Below are 15,300 nucleotides of genomic sequence, written 5' to 3'. Positions count from 1 at the left end.
CACTCACCAGGTTTAGGAAAGCAGAATCTGCTACCACTGCTGAAGATCACAGCGCGCCATTCCGTTTTGCAAGTGATCGTTTGAAGGCAATAGTCGAGCCGTGATGTTGTGATGCGAATGGATGACGGGCTAGAGGTGTGTGTGCCCAAATGCTCACTGCTAATAACTGGTTCGCAACAGTTCGTGTTGACACTTCTGGGCTAACGAGCCCTGTATCTGTGCTGTGGTAGTTGGACGACCTGTCACTGCTGTACTTTTAGTACATCGATCCGTTGTGCATGCACCTCTGAAAGCTCCGAGTTTGAGAATGTTCACGTGACCATAGTCACACGAGTCGGAAATGTTTCGTCAGTTGTGCGACAATGCTGGTAAGCATCCAGCTCGTGTGGTAATTCTCCGAAAGGCCCATCCGACTACTCGGAAAGCCATTATTTGACCCCTTTTAACATGGCTGGTTTGGCCGTAGGAAGCAGTAGTACATGGTCGTGGCACGGTTGTCTACTCGCTTCACACATTTGCAGCACACTGAGCCTTTTGTCTGTGAGCATTCCCCGTTAAAGGATAGACACAGATGGCGCTCTGGTAGCCATGCCACTATACTGCTTGTTGGTGGACGACGTTGAAACCATTATCAGTACTTCTACTGTCCCACAGGTGGTATATGCCGTCAACGGATCAAAATCGATGTTGTCCATCCGGAGTATATATTAAGTGACATTGAAGGCTTTAATACAAAAAAGGTCATTGAAAAGCCCAAAGGTAGACTTGTAGAACCAAGGTCTGCACCAAGTCACCCAACGATTGCAAATATGAGGGGGTACGACCCCCCCCCACACCCAAAAAAAAGAGAAGAGTGAACAATGTGCAGCTGTGAAATTTTGTTTTCTATTCGGTAAAAATGCTGCTGAAACTGTTGTACCGTTGAAAACACCTTAGTAAGATGGTGCCAGGGGAAAAACCCAAGTGTGAAAGTTGTTTGCTCGATTTAAGAATGGCGACATGTCGATTGATGACAAACCTCGTTCTGGACGTCCATCAGCTGCCCGAATCGGCGAAAATATTGAAAAAATTCCAGAGCTTGCGCTCGCAGACCGTCGATAGACTGATGAACTGTCAGAGATTGCGGAACAGTGTTCGTCAAAAAAGACCCGGTTTGTGGCAGACAGGAGACTGGTTCTTCCGCCACAACAACGCACCTGCACACACAGCCATCTCTGGTAGTCAGTTTTTGGCTAAAATTGGCACGGTTCCACTGCCGCACGCACGTTACTCACCTGACTTGGCTCGCTGAGACTTTTTCTTACTTCCAAGCACGAAAAGGGGCACGAAAGGACACCGATTTCAAGACACTGAAGAAGTGAAGGGAAAAACAAAGGAGGAGCTGCGAGCCATTTCCAAAGATGCCTGCAAAAATGGCTGGAACAGTGGAAGCTGGGGTGGGACAAATGTATTAGTTGTAATGGAGAGTTTTAAAGGGGATGAGGTTGTTTTGTAGACCCCCCTCGTGTGTGGTGCGTTCGAGGGCGAGAGTGCGGAGAAGGACAGAAGGAGTGGCTCACCTGGGCGGCTCGGAGTGCGAGTCGGCGGCGGCGATGCCGGTGTCCCACCAGCCGCTCTGGTCGGCCTGGCCGGCGCCCAGGTCGAGGCGCGCCAGCGGCGTGGCGTCGCCGGCGCGCGGGTCGCGGTCCCACAGGCACAGCCAGTAGTCGGCGGTCGCGCCCTCCCACCACACCACGTACGGCCGCTGCGGCGACGCCGACACCTGCGCCGACACCGTGATGCCCGTGCGCGGCGCCGCCTGCGCCGCCCGCAGCTCTGCGGGCGCACACACACACACACGGCTCGTCAGACAGTTGCAGACCCACCCACTCACAGCTGAGACTCGTACGACTACCGCACCCTGTGGCAGTCTCTTCAAAACTACTTTACGATTTACATTTCGGCGGGAGCAGGTGGAGGCGCACAGAATAAGCGAGTCATCTTACATTTCCTTCAACCCGCTCCATCTACACTACTGGCCACTAAAATTGCTACACGAAGAGGAAATGCAGATGATAAACTGGTATTCATTGGACAAATATATTATACTAGAACTGACATGTGATTACATTTTCACGGAATTTGGGTGCATAGATCCTGAGTAATCAGTACCCAGAACAACCACCTCTGGCCGTAATAACGGCTTGATACGCCTGGGCATTGAGTCAAACAGAGCTTGGATGGCGTGTACAGGTACAGCTGCCCGTGCAGCTTCAACACGATACCACAGTTCATCAAGAGTAGTGACTGGCGTATTGTGGCGAGCCAGTTGCTCGGCCACCATTGACCAGACGTTTTCAATTGGTGAGAGACCTGGAGAATGTGCTGGCCAGGGCAGCAGTCGAACATTTTCTGTATCCAGAAAGGCCCGTACAGGACCTGGAACATGCGGTTGTGTTATCCTGCTGAAATGTAGGGTTTCGCAGGAATCGAATGAAGGGTAGAGCCACGGGTCGTAACACATCTGAAACGTAACGTCCACTGTTCAAAGTGCCGTCAATGCGAGCAAGAGGTGACCGACACATGTAACCGCTGACACCCCATACCATCACGTGACGAATGCACGCTTCCATTGTGCGTTCACCGCGATGTCGTCAAACACGGATGCGACCATCATGATGCTGTAAACAGAACCTGGATTCATCCGAAAAAATTACGTTTTGCCATTCGTGCACCCAGGTTCGTCGTTGAGTACACCATCGCAGGCGGTCCTGTCTGTGATGCAGCGTCAAGGGTAACCGCAGCCATGGTCTTCGAGCTCATAGTCCCTGCTGCTGCAAACGTCGTCCAACTGTTCGTGCGGATGGTTGTTGTCTTGCAAACGTCCCCATCTGTTGACTCAGGCATCGGGCCGTGGCTGCACGATCCGTTACAGCCATGCGGATAAGATGCCTGTCATCTCGACTGCTAGTGATACGAGGCCGTTGGGATCCAGCACGGCATTCCGTATTACGCTCCTGAACCCACCGATTCGATATTATGCTAACAGGCATTGGATCTCGACCAACGCGAGCACCAATGTCGCGATACGATAAACCGCAATCGCGACAGGTTTGAATCCGACCTTTATCAAAGTCGGAAACATGATGGTACGCATTTCTTCTCGTTACACGAGGCATCACAACAAAGTTTCACCAGGAAACTCCGGTCAACTGCTGTTTGCGTATGAGAAATCGGTTGGAAACTTTCCTCATGACAGCACGCTGTAGGTGTCGCCACCGGCGCCAACCTTGTGTGAATGCTTTCAAAAGCTGATCATTTGCATATCACAACATCTTCTTCTTGTCGTCGGTTAAATTTCGTGTCTGTAGCACGTCATCTTCGTGGTGTAGCAATTTTAATGGCCAGTAGTGTATTTACTTTAAGTCCTGAGCCGAAACATTATGACCACTGCGCACCGCGACGTTGGACGCCGACTGGTGGCATTGCGGGCACGTGACGCAGTAACAAAAGTATGTCAGAGGAGCAGACACGGATGGAGGATCACCCTAGCGAAGAAATGGCCTACAAATGGGGAAATCCACTGAGAAAAGCAACTTTGACAAAGGGCAGATTATTATTAAGCAGAGCCTGTAATCGAGTATCTCGCAAACAGCGAAGCTGGTCAAATGTCTACGTGCAACTGTCACGAGTAGGACAGTGAAGCTACCACTAGGCGCTAAATTGTCGGACGTCCACGACTCTTCACAGAACTTGGGATTCGGAGGTTTTCGTGTTCTGCTAAGTAGGATCGTGTGGCACAATGCTGGTGCACGCACAAGTGCTTCGGAGCACACCGTTCGTCGTACATCCGCCAACCCTATACGTGGACTGTTACGTCTGCCACAGACAGCCCCTGCCGGGCACACTACACTCAAGACACCCCTGTGTACCATATTACATACACAAGCACTTGCAGGCGCAACCAAGAGGAAAACAATTCTTCAAAACAACTGAACTTGCTAGAGACTTATGCGAACCTTTATCTGCAGAGGTCGCCTCACAGAGACAGGGAAAGTTGAAGTACTCCGCCGGCCTCCGCCGGCTTTATAAGGCCTGTGCAGCAGCAGTACAGCCAGTCCCCCCTGCCCCCCACTTCGCTTTTCCTCACCTTCCCCCCTTTTTTATCTTCCCCTCATCTATATAGTTTCTCCCCACGTGCTCTCGGCTGTGGTATGTCATATTTTAGCGCAGTGTTCCAGTGAATGTTCAGTGTTGTTTCATCTTTTCCCGTCTTGCGAACAGAAACCACGCTGTCATTGGGTGTGAATCTTATGTCCTTTACAAACAGAAACCAATTTTATGTCCTTTGCAAACAGAAACCAGACTGTCGCCGTGTTTTTTTTAATTGTCTGTCTATTATTTTACCTGTCTGCTTCGTATGTATTTTTATTAGTATCATCATCCCTTTGTTCTGTTCTAAGTTCCACGATTTTTTCGCCATGTTACCCTTTAAGTCTTCGATTTTATCGCCTGTTTTTTATTATATATTATCTTCACCTTTTTAAAACAGAGTCTGTAGGCTGAAGAGCGGCATACTAAGCTGCTGCCAGCCCGCCCCCTTCGGGTAATCGAAATTAAATAAAGAAAGAGAAAAAAAAACAGTACAGCGAGTTCCTCGACGATCTAGCACCAGCTCTGACGGACCTCACCGACGCTCTACAAGTTATTTGTTTTGTGTGTATATAGTGAGTGTTCAAGAAGTGTAGTTCAGTTTCAATAAACGACATTATACTGAGTGTTCTACAGTAGTGAGTATTCTTCATAGACATTGTCAACTACGACTACAGTGGTCTCGTACCATCGGCATTCGACCATCGGTCAACGGAAACGTGTCGGCTCCTGGAGTGAACCACACTTTTGCGACACTAGGTCGACGGCAGTCTCCACAAACGCCGTCATCGAGGTGAGCCGCTGCGCAGCGCGCCACGGACGCAGGCTGCTGCGAGCAGTATTGTGCTATGGGGGACATTCTTCTTCGCCTGCACGGCAGCTGTGGTAGTAATCGAAGACACGCCGACAGCTGCGAACCACCCCCATCCCTTCATGCCTGATGTCATCTTCCAGCAGCATAAATTGTCCGCGTCTCGGAGCCAGAACCGTGCCAAAGTGCTTTGAGGAGCATTGCAGTGAACTCACGTTGACGTCTCGGCGACCAAATTCGCCTGCTGTAAATCTTGTGGAACCCATATGTGTCGCTATCGGGCGCCGTCACCGCGTACGCACATCAGCGGCCAGTTATTTACGCGAATTTCATGTCGTGTGCGTGATCTAATGCCACATACCTCCATAAACCTACTAACAATCTGCCAGATCCCCAATACGCAGATTCAGTGATGTATTTCGTTCCAAAGACGGACAAACAAACTATTAAGCAGGTGGTCATAATGTTTTGGCTCACTAGTGTACATCAGTGTCTTCAGGAAGAGGTCCACTACGCTTTCATGTTAGTTTCCTTTGCCGAAACAAAATTTTAAGAGAATACATGGACAGTTTACTAAACTGGATTTTCTGACAACTTCACAGAATTTTCGACATGCGGAAAAGTTATTGGTTATTGAAGTTAAGTGAACACATTAGGCTACTGAAATATTCAGAGTACATGAAATTTTCAACTGCTCCAAAGTGGAACTGTGTTAGAGTTTTCTAACACGACATAATTTCAGTTAAATATGACGGGCTATTGTCCGCTCGCGCGACAAGTACTAATCGGTCGCCCGTATCATTTTGTTACTAGAAACGGATCGCTAGGTTTATAATTAACCCATATTAATGTTCCTGATCGACATACTTATTTATAACATAACCACATTTAACATTGAGTCCGAAACGTATCTCAAAGCAGCCAATCAGTATTGGGACAAAGAACAAAAGCGACACAAAAAATATTACAACTATGTGTCAAACGGTAATATTTATTTTGTGTGATATTCTATGTTTCACATGTTTTTCCTATTAATATTTATTTCATGTTGTGAGGGTAGCGTAGTACACACACAAGACCAGTTTCGAAGGTTTTTGATGCACAGCCACTACAATACACAGCAACCCTTAACGACAGAGTTAACGAGACTAACTTCATTTGGAGTCGTTGCTGACAAGCATTCTTATCAAAATGTCAAAACTTACGAATATATAATTTTGTTATGTTCGTACCTACCACTGTAAAGTGCGTACTTGAAACATGTAGCTGAATCCACTCGTAATTAATTCCTGTTGTGATAATGCAAAAACTCCGCTGACACCACTTTCGTCGCGATGGCAGATGCTTTAAGTATTATCGTACCTGTGACTGTAGTTATTTAATGACACGAGACTGCCTTCGAAAAGATCTGATTCGTTAAGAGCGACCAATAACTTAATGAGTGTTGGTGTTTCCTTTCTGCGATAATAATCATAAACATGACACTGAACCGCATCGTCGCCGTATGAATCTGTAGCGGTAAACCCCTAGCCATAGAACGTTTTTCCCCCAAGTGTTTCAAGTCTCGATGTTTTTGAGCTTTCCTTTATTTTTCTTGCCAGTCTTCACAACAATATTTTCGTTCATGTTCAGAGCTGCACCATTTCTATCGATTACATTGTTAACGGAGATCAGCGGGCCACAATAAAGTTTTTTAGTCTCAAAGTAGGCATGTATCGCACAAACAATTTCTCGCGATTGACCTCGTACGTCCATCCCCTGACCAGGAGAACGACGCAGAACTTTTCCACTCATTAGTTTCGACGAACTTTCTGCTGACATTGTTCAGTACCGCACAACAAATAACATTAACAACGAATAAAATAATAACTCCTGCAACAGAAATGACGGCAACAAACAAAATCGCAGGTTGCAGCGATCGCACAGAGTACCAAACTGCCTGAAACAAGGAGGAAGCAGGAAGGTGTTGTGCTGATACGCTGAAGGTTTGACACTTTGGGATTTGCTGCAGTGCAGGTGTCCTGGCGTTGGCGGAATGCGGTTCGTGCCTCCCGCGTGGCCCCTGCCTCTACTACACCCGTCGTAGCCGTCAACTCTAAAATAATTATGAGTAGAGTACAGTAGGTTTGGTCAGTTAAGGTCGAACATGCATTACCTGTATAATTACCAGGCATTATCTCATAACTATCGCTTTCTTTATATATTCGATCAGTATCTTAGAAGATTATCCTAAAACTTGGAAGCAGTAAACCGTCCAGAAATTCAGTGAAGATATATAAAGGGCCGCATAAACTAAAGAGCATTTTTGTTGTACATAGTTATCCTCCTGTCTCTTACTTAAAAATAAACAGTATTTATTGGAAAATATTACTTGTCAATGTTTCACTTAGGTTTTACTCGAAAATACTGTTACGTGAAACAGAGGCATATTAAAGTAAAAATAAAGAAAACAATACAGATTTACCATACAGCGCTAGAAAACGCAATTCCTCCGACAAAATGGTAAAATGAAAAAAACAACAAAACAATAATATATCAAATATCGCTTGAGTACTTCGTCAAACTTATATAAAACATGTTTCTGTTATTTACAAACACCTCTCGCATTTATCAATAATAACCGGAAACTCATGCCCTTAATTAGGATGAAGAAAGTTCTATTGAGTACAAAATATCAATAACAATTATATTTTTAGTGTTTATGCATGTAAACAGTGCTTGCATCAAAACTAATTCCTTTGGTTATACAAAAGCGCAGAAGTTACGCGGTCAACTAATTTTTATTACTTATAAAATGCAATTTATATTCTATAGTGATGTAAAGCACCCAGTGGGCAAACACTGAATGACACGTGGTTCTAACTATGTGCAAAACAAACAACCAAACAAACAAAAAAGAAAGAGCAATTATCGACTCCTAGTTTCTCTCTTGAAGTTTCTTTTATGTTTTTTCTCGCTACCAATGCTACCAATACTACTGGTAATCCTATCATTTACCACGTCATTTATGTAGTGTACCAAAACTACCGAACGGTAATTTTGGTAAAGCGCAACCGCACTCACAATGAGACGTCTACAGGAGTGGGATCTGATTTTTGAAACCATATACATATACGGTGATGTAGGTTTAGGTCCCAGGTGTCAAGTGCTGCAGCCATTCACCCTGGTTCGCCCTAGTCTGCGAGGAATAGACGAAAAAACGTTCTTAACTTCACGAGAAATTCTAGAACCTCAAAAATGATAACGATTTACAGATCAGTGTTGTGTTGTAGAGGTATGTGCCTGACTTGCCGAAGGTTGTGGGTTCCAGTTTTTTTTTGTGCTTTACTACTATTTTTATTCAATTAATTGATTTACATATAACTTTTGAAAATATCTAATCCTTTGTCACATCATTTTAATCATCATACTAGGTTCAGCACTTGCTCTTATTTTATTTTGAAAAAAGAAGGACTGGATTCATTTTGCACGTGATGTTCATAATTTTTTTTTGTATATTATGATATTTAAAAGTTTGAACATTTCAATCTGTTAGTTATAAAACATAAGACTGTGCAATGGAGTCAAAAAAGTTTTTTCGTTACAATATGTACATAGTTTATGATGGTAATCCCCGAAAAACATTTAATCGTCATACAAACTCTCAAAACAGAAATTATTGTTACAGTATTGATAAAACAATGGAGATAAACATTTAAACGGGACAAGAGATTATAAATAAAATGTAAATCAGACAACATGAGGAATAAAAATAATGATTGCAATAACATGAACAAAGCCGCGCGGGATTAGCCGAGCGGTCTATTGCGCTGCAGTCATGGACTGTGCGACTGATCCCGGCGGAGGTTCGAGTCCTCCCTCGGGCATGGCTGTATGTTTGTCCTTAGGATAATTTAGGTTAAGTAGTGTATAAGCTCAGGAACTGATGACCTTAGCAGTTAAGTCCCATAAGATTTCACACACATTTGAACATTTTTTTAACAAAGATATAAAATTATAAAACGGAAGAAATGAAATCAAAACATAAAAATAAGTACAATCACTTGCGCAGTGTTTCCAAATGGGATGCAGAGGGCACGAAGGAAGTTTTCATAGATGGCCCGCGGGAGCTAAAGATTTATTAGAGGCAACAGGGGTTCGAGATGACGTCAGTTTGCTGTCCGCAAGTGCTGATGAGAATTGCACGCACACAGCTGACGAAAGTGAATCTGACGGACATGTTGAGACTGGTCGTGGGTTAGAGACCTCGCACATGTTCTATTAGGGTTTAGAGCGCCAGATGCCGTGAATGAGTACCCTCCCGCGATACCCCGAGCCGCCTATGCGATTCCTGATAACAAGTTAAAAAAGGAACATGATAATACGCAGAGCGAGACCACAGTCAAATGCCTTGCGCTGAGCGCGCCGAGAAAATGAAAACGGGTGAAGGTGAAGGCCTCACAGCAACAGAGAAGTTCATGTGGAGAGCAGAATACGAAAGCGAGTGCAGAGCTTCAGAGGACCACTATGAAGTGCGCCACAAAAGTACTAAAGCCTATTCGCCAGCAGAGATATGGCATGACCCCAGGCCTGACAAAGCGAACCTGTCCGCAGACAGTGTTCGAGGTCTCGCCGGAAGGTATCCGCTCGGGAAAGTGCAAATTGGTGGAAATCAAAAAATGAAACGGCCATCCCGCGTGCGAGAGTTAAGACAGTTCTTGAGGCTGATTTGTCGGAGTAGTTGACGTAGGGCAAGATTGCGTTTCATGACAGTATTTCTCTGACGCGTCCTGACTTAACGGCACCTTTCCAACTCTTCACAGACGCAAGTGTACAAGCCAAGGGGGAGGGGGGGGGATGTCTACAACAGGAAGACAGGGACTGAAACGTGCGCAGTGTGGTCACATGTAGTTGGAAGCTACTGGACGCAGAGACACGGCATTTCACTACAGAATTAGAAATGCTGACCAAAGTCTATGTGAGAAAACAATTTAGGAGTTACCTGCTCAGCCGAAAAATCTAACGTTCCTAACACCCTTCAGATCTGGAAATCACTTATTGCCAGGATAAACACAACAAATTTGTCGACTGGTTAAGCAGAAATCCTTAGCGGGAGGACGGCGACGAAGAAAACGTCGCGTAAGAAAATAATGGAGTTATAATGGCAATGTTAGAACAATGTGACCAGGCGTGTTTCCGACAATACAGGAGAGAGTTAGTCACAGCAAAAGACCAACAGCCAGAAGTCCGCAGAGTAAAGGACTTTGTGACGCACAGCGTTGGTGGAGTGGGTGTGCGAATTATAAATACTGCTCTATTGTGCACGATCTAGAGGAGGGCATGTTTCCGGTGGAACGTGAAAGAACGAAGGTGGAAAATTTGGCTCCCTGACGCACTTTTAGAAGATATAATCGAACGCTATCAGCAGCACATTGCCCACTGCGGGGTGACGTAGTTGTATGCGACAATCGCCAAGGAGTGGGAACATGCCATTCTCAGACGGAAAGTTACGGAGATAGTTACGAAATGCGACATGTGCCAGCGTGTAAAACATTCAAACGCGGTTCTGCGAGGCTGAATGCATGCCATCACACCAGAAACACCGAATGACCTGGTGTGTATTGATCATTACGGCCCTCTGCCGGAGGGACAGTTCGGGCGGCAGTTTATTTTCGTTGTTGTAGACGCATTTACTAAGCACGCCAGGCTTTACGCCACAAACCGTACCACAACGAAAAGCTGTGTAAACGTTCTGACGGAAGATTATGTGCGCACGTGTGGGAGGCCCAAGAGAGTCCTCTTAAACAAATGCTACAATTTCCACAACTCCGAAATGGAAGGCAGCATTAGAAAAGGAAGGGATCAAAGTGACGTTCTCCTCAATTAGAAACCATCAATGCAACCCTGCAGAACGATAGATGGGCCAGCTGGGAGTGTTCTTTAGAATGTTGGTTCCTGACAGACACAATGCTTGGGTACAGCGCCTACCAAAGATGGAGAGGAACTTCAGCGAAGCCGTGCATTGCAGTACAGGATACAGACCAATAGACCTACAGTTCCAGAAACCGGAGAAGTCTGTTGCTGACAGGATCGTCAAACTGTCGACGGGAGGAGAGGCAGAGACACGCCAGCAACGCGAGAATCGAGCCCGAGAGTTCACGACGAAGAAGGCGACGAAGAGAATAGAAATGGGGCAGGGAAAAGGGACGAAGACTTACGAGATCGGGGGCCGAGTCCTCGTAAGAATGCATAGCTGTTGCATGCCGAAAACAGCAAAGTCCTTCCACCTGTACGAGGGCCCAGGTTCGACAGGTAGTGGCGCCCAGTCCCTACGCAGTTTATGATGGAGAGCGCGAGGTTCGGATTCTTAACGTCTGCATCCCGAGAGCGTACGTGACTCAATAGAGCACTGTGTAGAAGGTACAGAAGGTTGTAGATGTCTGTTAACAGCACGCAGTATCTTGTGAATAGATTTTGTGTTGTAGTAATTAGTACGTATTTATTGTGCTTACCATAGAGACTCATTTTATGTGTACCTGAAGCGTGGGGCACTTGGTCCGGCGAATTGGAGAGATGATGCGACGGTTGCACGTGTGTGTGCCTTCGGTCCGTGCGCCCACGCGACGTGCAGCGCAAGGCGGAGAGGAGCCGCCCGCCTTCGACAGCGGGATGCTGCCAGCAGCGCGGGGCTGTCAGGCGGCTCACGGAAGCGCACTGCCATTTCCATTTGATTGTTTGTTGTTTATATTTAATTGTAATTCAAGTGATGGATCCATGTGAGGTGTTTAGCGTTAAACGTGAAAACTAGACACACGCCAATATTTGATGAGATTTCTGTTGCAGCATACAGAGGCGTACCAAAGGTACATTGCAGTTAGCGAAGAAGATATTTTACCTTAGTAAAGTAGTGTATGAAACGTTGATTGAAGCATGTTAGGATTATTTTGCATGTTAGAATTTAAGGGTTGGGTAAAATATCGTGAGTGTACAAAGTAAGGTACACAAATGACTTGTTTTTAGATTATTGAGATTGTAGGCGTCGGCACGGCTCGCACAGCTGACACTATTAAATTTAGTATGCTTATGTTAAGGGTATAGAAAGTTAGGTACATGAACAATTTTTTTTCTTCACTTTCGTCCACACGGCTCGTACAGCTGACATTATGCAGCCTAGTAAATAAGAAGGAGGCCTCCCAAAGACCAGTAATGAGTACTTTATACATGTTGATTGGGGGTTATGTGGAAGAAGGAAAGGTACACAAGCCTGCCGGTGTGGCCGTGCGGTTCTAAGCGCGTCAGTTTGGAACCGCGTGACCGCTACGGTCGCAGGTTCGAATCCTGCCTCGGGCATGGATGTGTGTGATGTCCTTAGGTTAGTTAGGTTTAAGTAGTTCTAAGTTATAGGGGACTGATGACCTCAGTAGTTAAGTCCCATAGTGCTCAGAGCCATTTGAACCATTTTTGAAAGGTACAAATCTTGTTGTTGTACGTCTTATAAGGTAAGAAAACATGTGCACTGTTGACGAAAATGTGCTACCCTTCCCATCCTACCTAGCATATCCTTATCAATCCAATAAAGTGCGTCATCGGAAAATGTATTGTTTTGTGCGACCATATGTTTGAAGTGACATCTATTCTGTATCCATTTTATAGCGCTCTTCGATGAAGAATACCACTTAAGGCCGGCTCTGTATTGTGTATTTTCCATATTGGCAGTTCTGGTAAATAAGCGTTTTATAAACATTATTGCTGTGTAAAGTGCACTTTTGTTTCACATGTCTTAAGTGTGTGTGTCGTCTAGGTGTATAGTATTCTCATCTGCGATGTGATGAACAGCATTATTGTGAGCGGTTTATTTTTGATTGAAATGTTCAAATGTGTGTGAATTCCTAAGGGACCAAACTGCTGACGTCATCGGTCCCTAGACTTACACACTAGTTGAACTAACTTACGCTAAGAACAAGACACACACCTATGCCCGAGGGAGGACTCGAACCTCCCGCGGGAGCGGCCGCGCAATGCGTGACATGGCGCCTCAAACCGCGCGGCCACTCCGCGCGTATATTTTTGTTTTACACGAGTCTTGAATACATGTTTATTTTGCACACATCTTGTGTACGTCTCTGACGTTATAGTCACGTTCATTGTGTTCAATGTTATTTGTGTTCCTCACGTACTCTATACTTCTTTTGATCTTCATTTATTTGTGCATGTCTTGTCATAAGGCGTTATCAACACGTCAATGTAACGATGTTCTTCACGAACAGTTTACTTGAAAGGAAATTTATTTATCTGTACATGTCTTGTACATCTTCACTAAGGGCTACCATATATGTAAATGGTCGACTGGGCTTGACACGCTAGTGCACAACTGAAAACGTAATATCCCCACAATATCCCACATCAGTGAATGAAGTGTTACTGTAACTGTTAGGGAGTGAAGAGTGAACACAAAATAAGCAGTCTTGCATATACGGATGACTTAGTTGTGATGGCAGATTCGATTGAAAGTTTGCAAAGTAATATTTCAGAGCTAGATCAGAAATGTAAGGACTATGGTATGAAGATTAGCATCTCCAAAACGAAAGTAATGTCAGTGGGAAAGAAATATAAACGGATTGAGTGCCAAATAGGAGGAACAAAATTAGAACAGGTGGACGGTTTCAAGTACTTAGGATGCATAATCTCACAGGATGGCAACATAGTGAAAGAACTGGAAGCGAGGTGTAGCAATGCTAATGCAGTGAGCGCTCAGCTACGATCTACTCTCTTCTGCAAGAAGGAAGTCAGTACCAAGACTATGTTATCTGTGCACCGTTCAATCTTTCGACCAGCTTTGTTGTATGGGAGCGAAAGCTGGGTGGATTCAGGTTATCTTATCAACAAGGTTGAGGTTACGGATATGAAAGTAGCTAGGATGATTGCAGGTACTAGTAGATGGGAACAATGGCAGGAGGGTGTCCACAATGAGGAAATCAGAGAAAAACTGGGAATGAACTCTATAGATGTAGCAGTCAGGGCGAACAGGCTTAGATGGTGGGGTCATGTTACACGCATGGGAGAAGCAAGGTTACCCAAGAGACTCATGGATTCAGCAGTAGAGGGTAGGAGGAGTCGGGGCAGACCGAGGAGAAGGTACCTGGATTCGGTTAAGAACGATTTTGAAGTAATAGGTTTAACATCAGAAGAGGCACCAATGTTAGCACTGAATAGGGGTTCATGGAGGAACTGTATAAGGGGGGCTATGCTCCAGACTGAACGCTGAAAGGCATAATCAGTCTTAAATGATGATGATGATGATGATGATTTGAAATGTGTGTGCGACAGGCCAAATGAACATACATGGGCCACTTAGACATGACTTTCAACCTCCTGTATCAGAAGCTTAATAGTCATGACAAGGAGCTGTGTAATACGTCCGACCGCGGCCACTTCCGCCAACTCAGTGTGAGTGGCCGAGGAGGGAGATGGACACCCTGGGCGAGCTGCCTAGGAGAGGACACTGCAGCAGTTCTGCCGGCATGCAGCGAGAAGCCGGGCAGACGTCCTCGCCTCACTCACACGTTGCGAAGGTCCTGTCTGACAGCGAGAAGAACTCCGAGAACTGAAAGACACCTGCAACCATTAGGACGGAACGCCTGTGAGTTCTGGCCTGGCGGCAGTCATTTTAACTGCCGTAGAAAGCAGGAGTGTTTCGATAATTCCAGCACCCCACGGAAATAGGGAGGAGCGTACGCAGTGCGCGGGGAAAGAAGTCCGCGTTCTCGACAGTAAGGACATTACTTATAAATCACGGATGCCGGCAGATTTTGAGATGGAGCCTAAACGTTAGTCTGTCCAGGCCTCGCGCAGAGAGAGCGGTTGTAAAGAAGTGTCTTGTAACTGCTCTCATAGCAATCTCGGAATGCAGGGAAGCATCGTAAGAATGTGAAATCGTGAGAAAGATGCCGAGCCAGACAGGAAATTTTCACCCCGCACAGAGCCGTGGCTACGAAATGGCGATGTGTCATTGGGCTGCATTGAAAATTTTGTCCGCCAATGACGACGCCGAAAGGAACAATAATTTCGAAGAGGAGTTGAACTGAGAGGTTGAGGAGAAGAGTGAGAGGGAGACACTGCGGAATCGAGAGGAGACTGGCGCTCTTCCACCAATTGCCCAGATCCGCCTTCCGACACCGTGATAGCACAGCTTTGGCCACGCGACCGACAACGGGCAGACAACGCGGATATCGTCGCTGGCCCCGCCGCAAGGCAGCGACTGCTGAGGACGGCAGCCGACCCGCGCCGCACAACCCCGAGAGGACGGCCGTACCGAAGCAGCGCCTGCCGCCGACAGCAGCACACGACGAACGATGACGAACAATGGTGATACGAGTCGT

At 45.9% G+C, this 15,300-nt stretch overlaps 1 protein-coding gene across 1 annotated transcript in view; it reads right to left on the bottom strand.

Moving 5' to 3' along the window:
• LOC126100261 (PI-PLC X domain-containing protein 1-like) overlaps positions 1-15,300 on the bottom strand; it is a 460,495-nt gene that overhangs the window by 51,768 nt on the left and 393,427 nt on the right. Inside the window, exon 4 of the mRNA XM_049910849.1 lies at positions 1,560-1,815. Coding sequence (XP_049766806.1) covers positions 1,560-1,815 — 256 coding nt within the window. The remainder of the gene's footprint in view (positions 1-1,559; positions 1,816-15,300) is intronic.

This window comes from Schistocerca cancellata, chromosome 9, assembly GCF_023864275.1.
Source record: "Schistocerca cancellata isolate TAMUIC-IGC-003103 chromosome 9, iqSchCanc2.1, whole genome shotgun sequence".
In the NCBI taxonomy this organism is placed as follows: Eukaryota; Metazoa; Arthropoda; class Insecta; order Orthoptera; family Acrididae; genus Schistocerca; species Schistocerca cancellata.
Note: the sequence above shows the minus strand (reverse complement) of the source record. Positions and strands in the feature narration are given on the sequence as shown.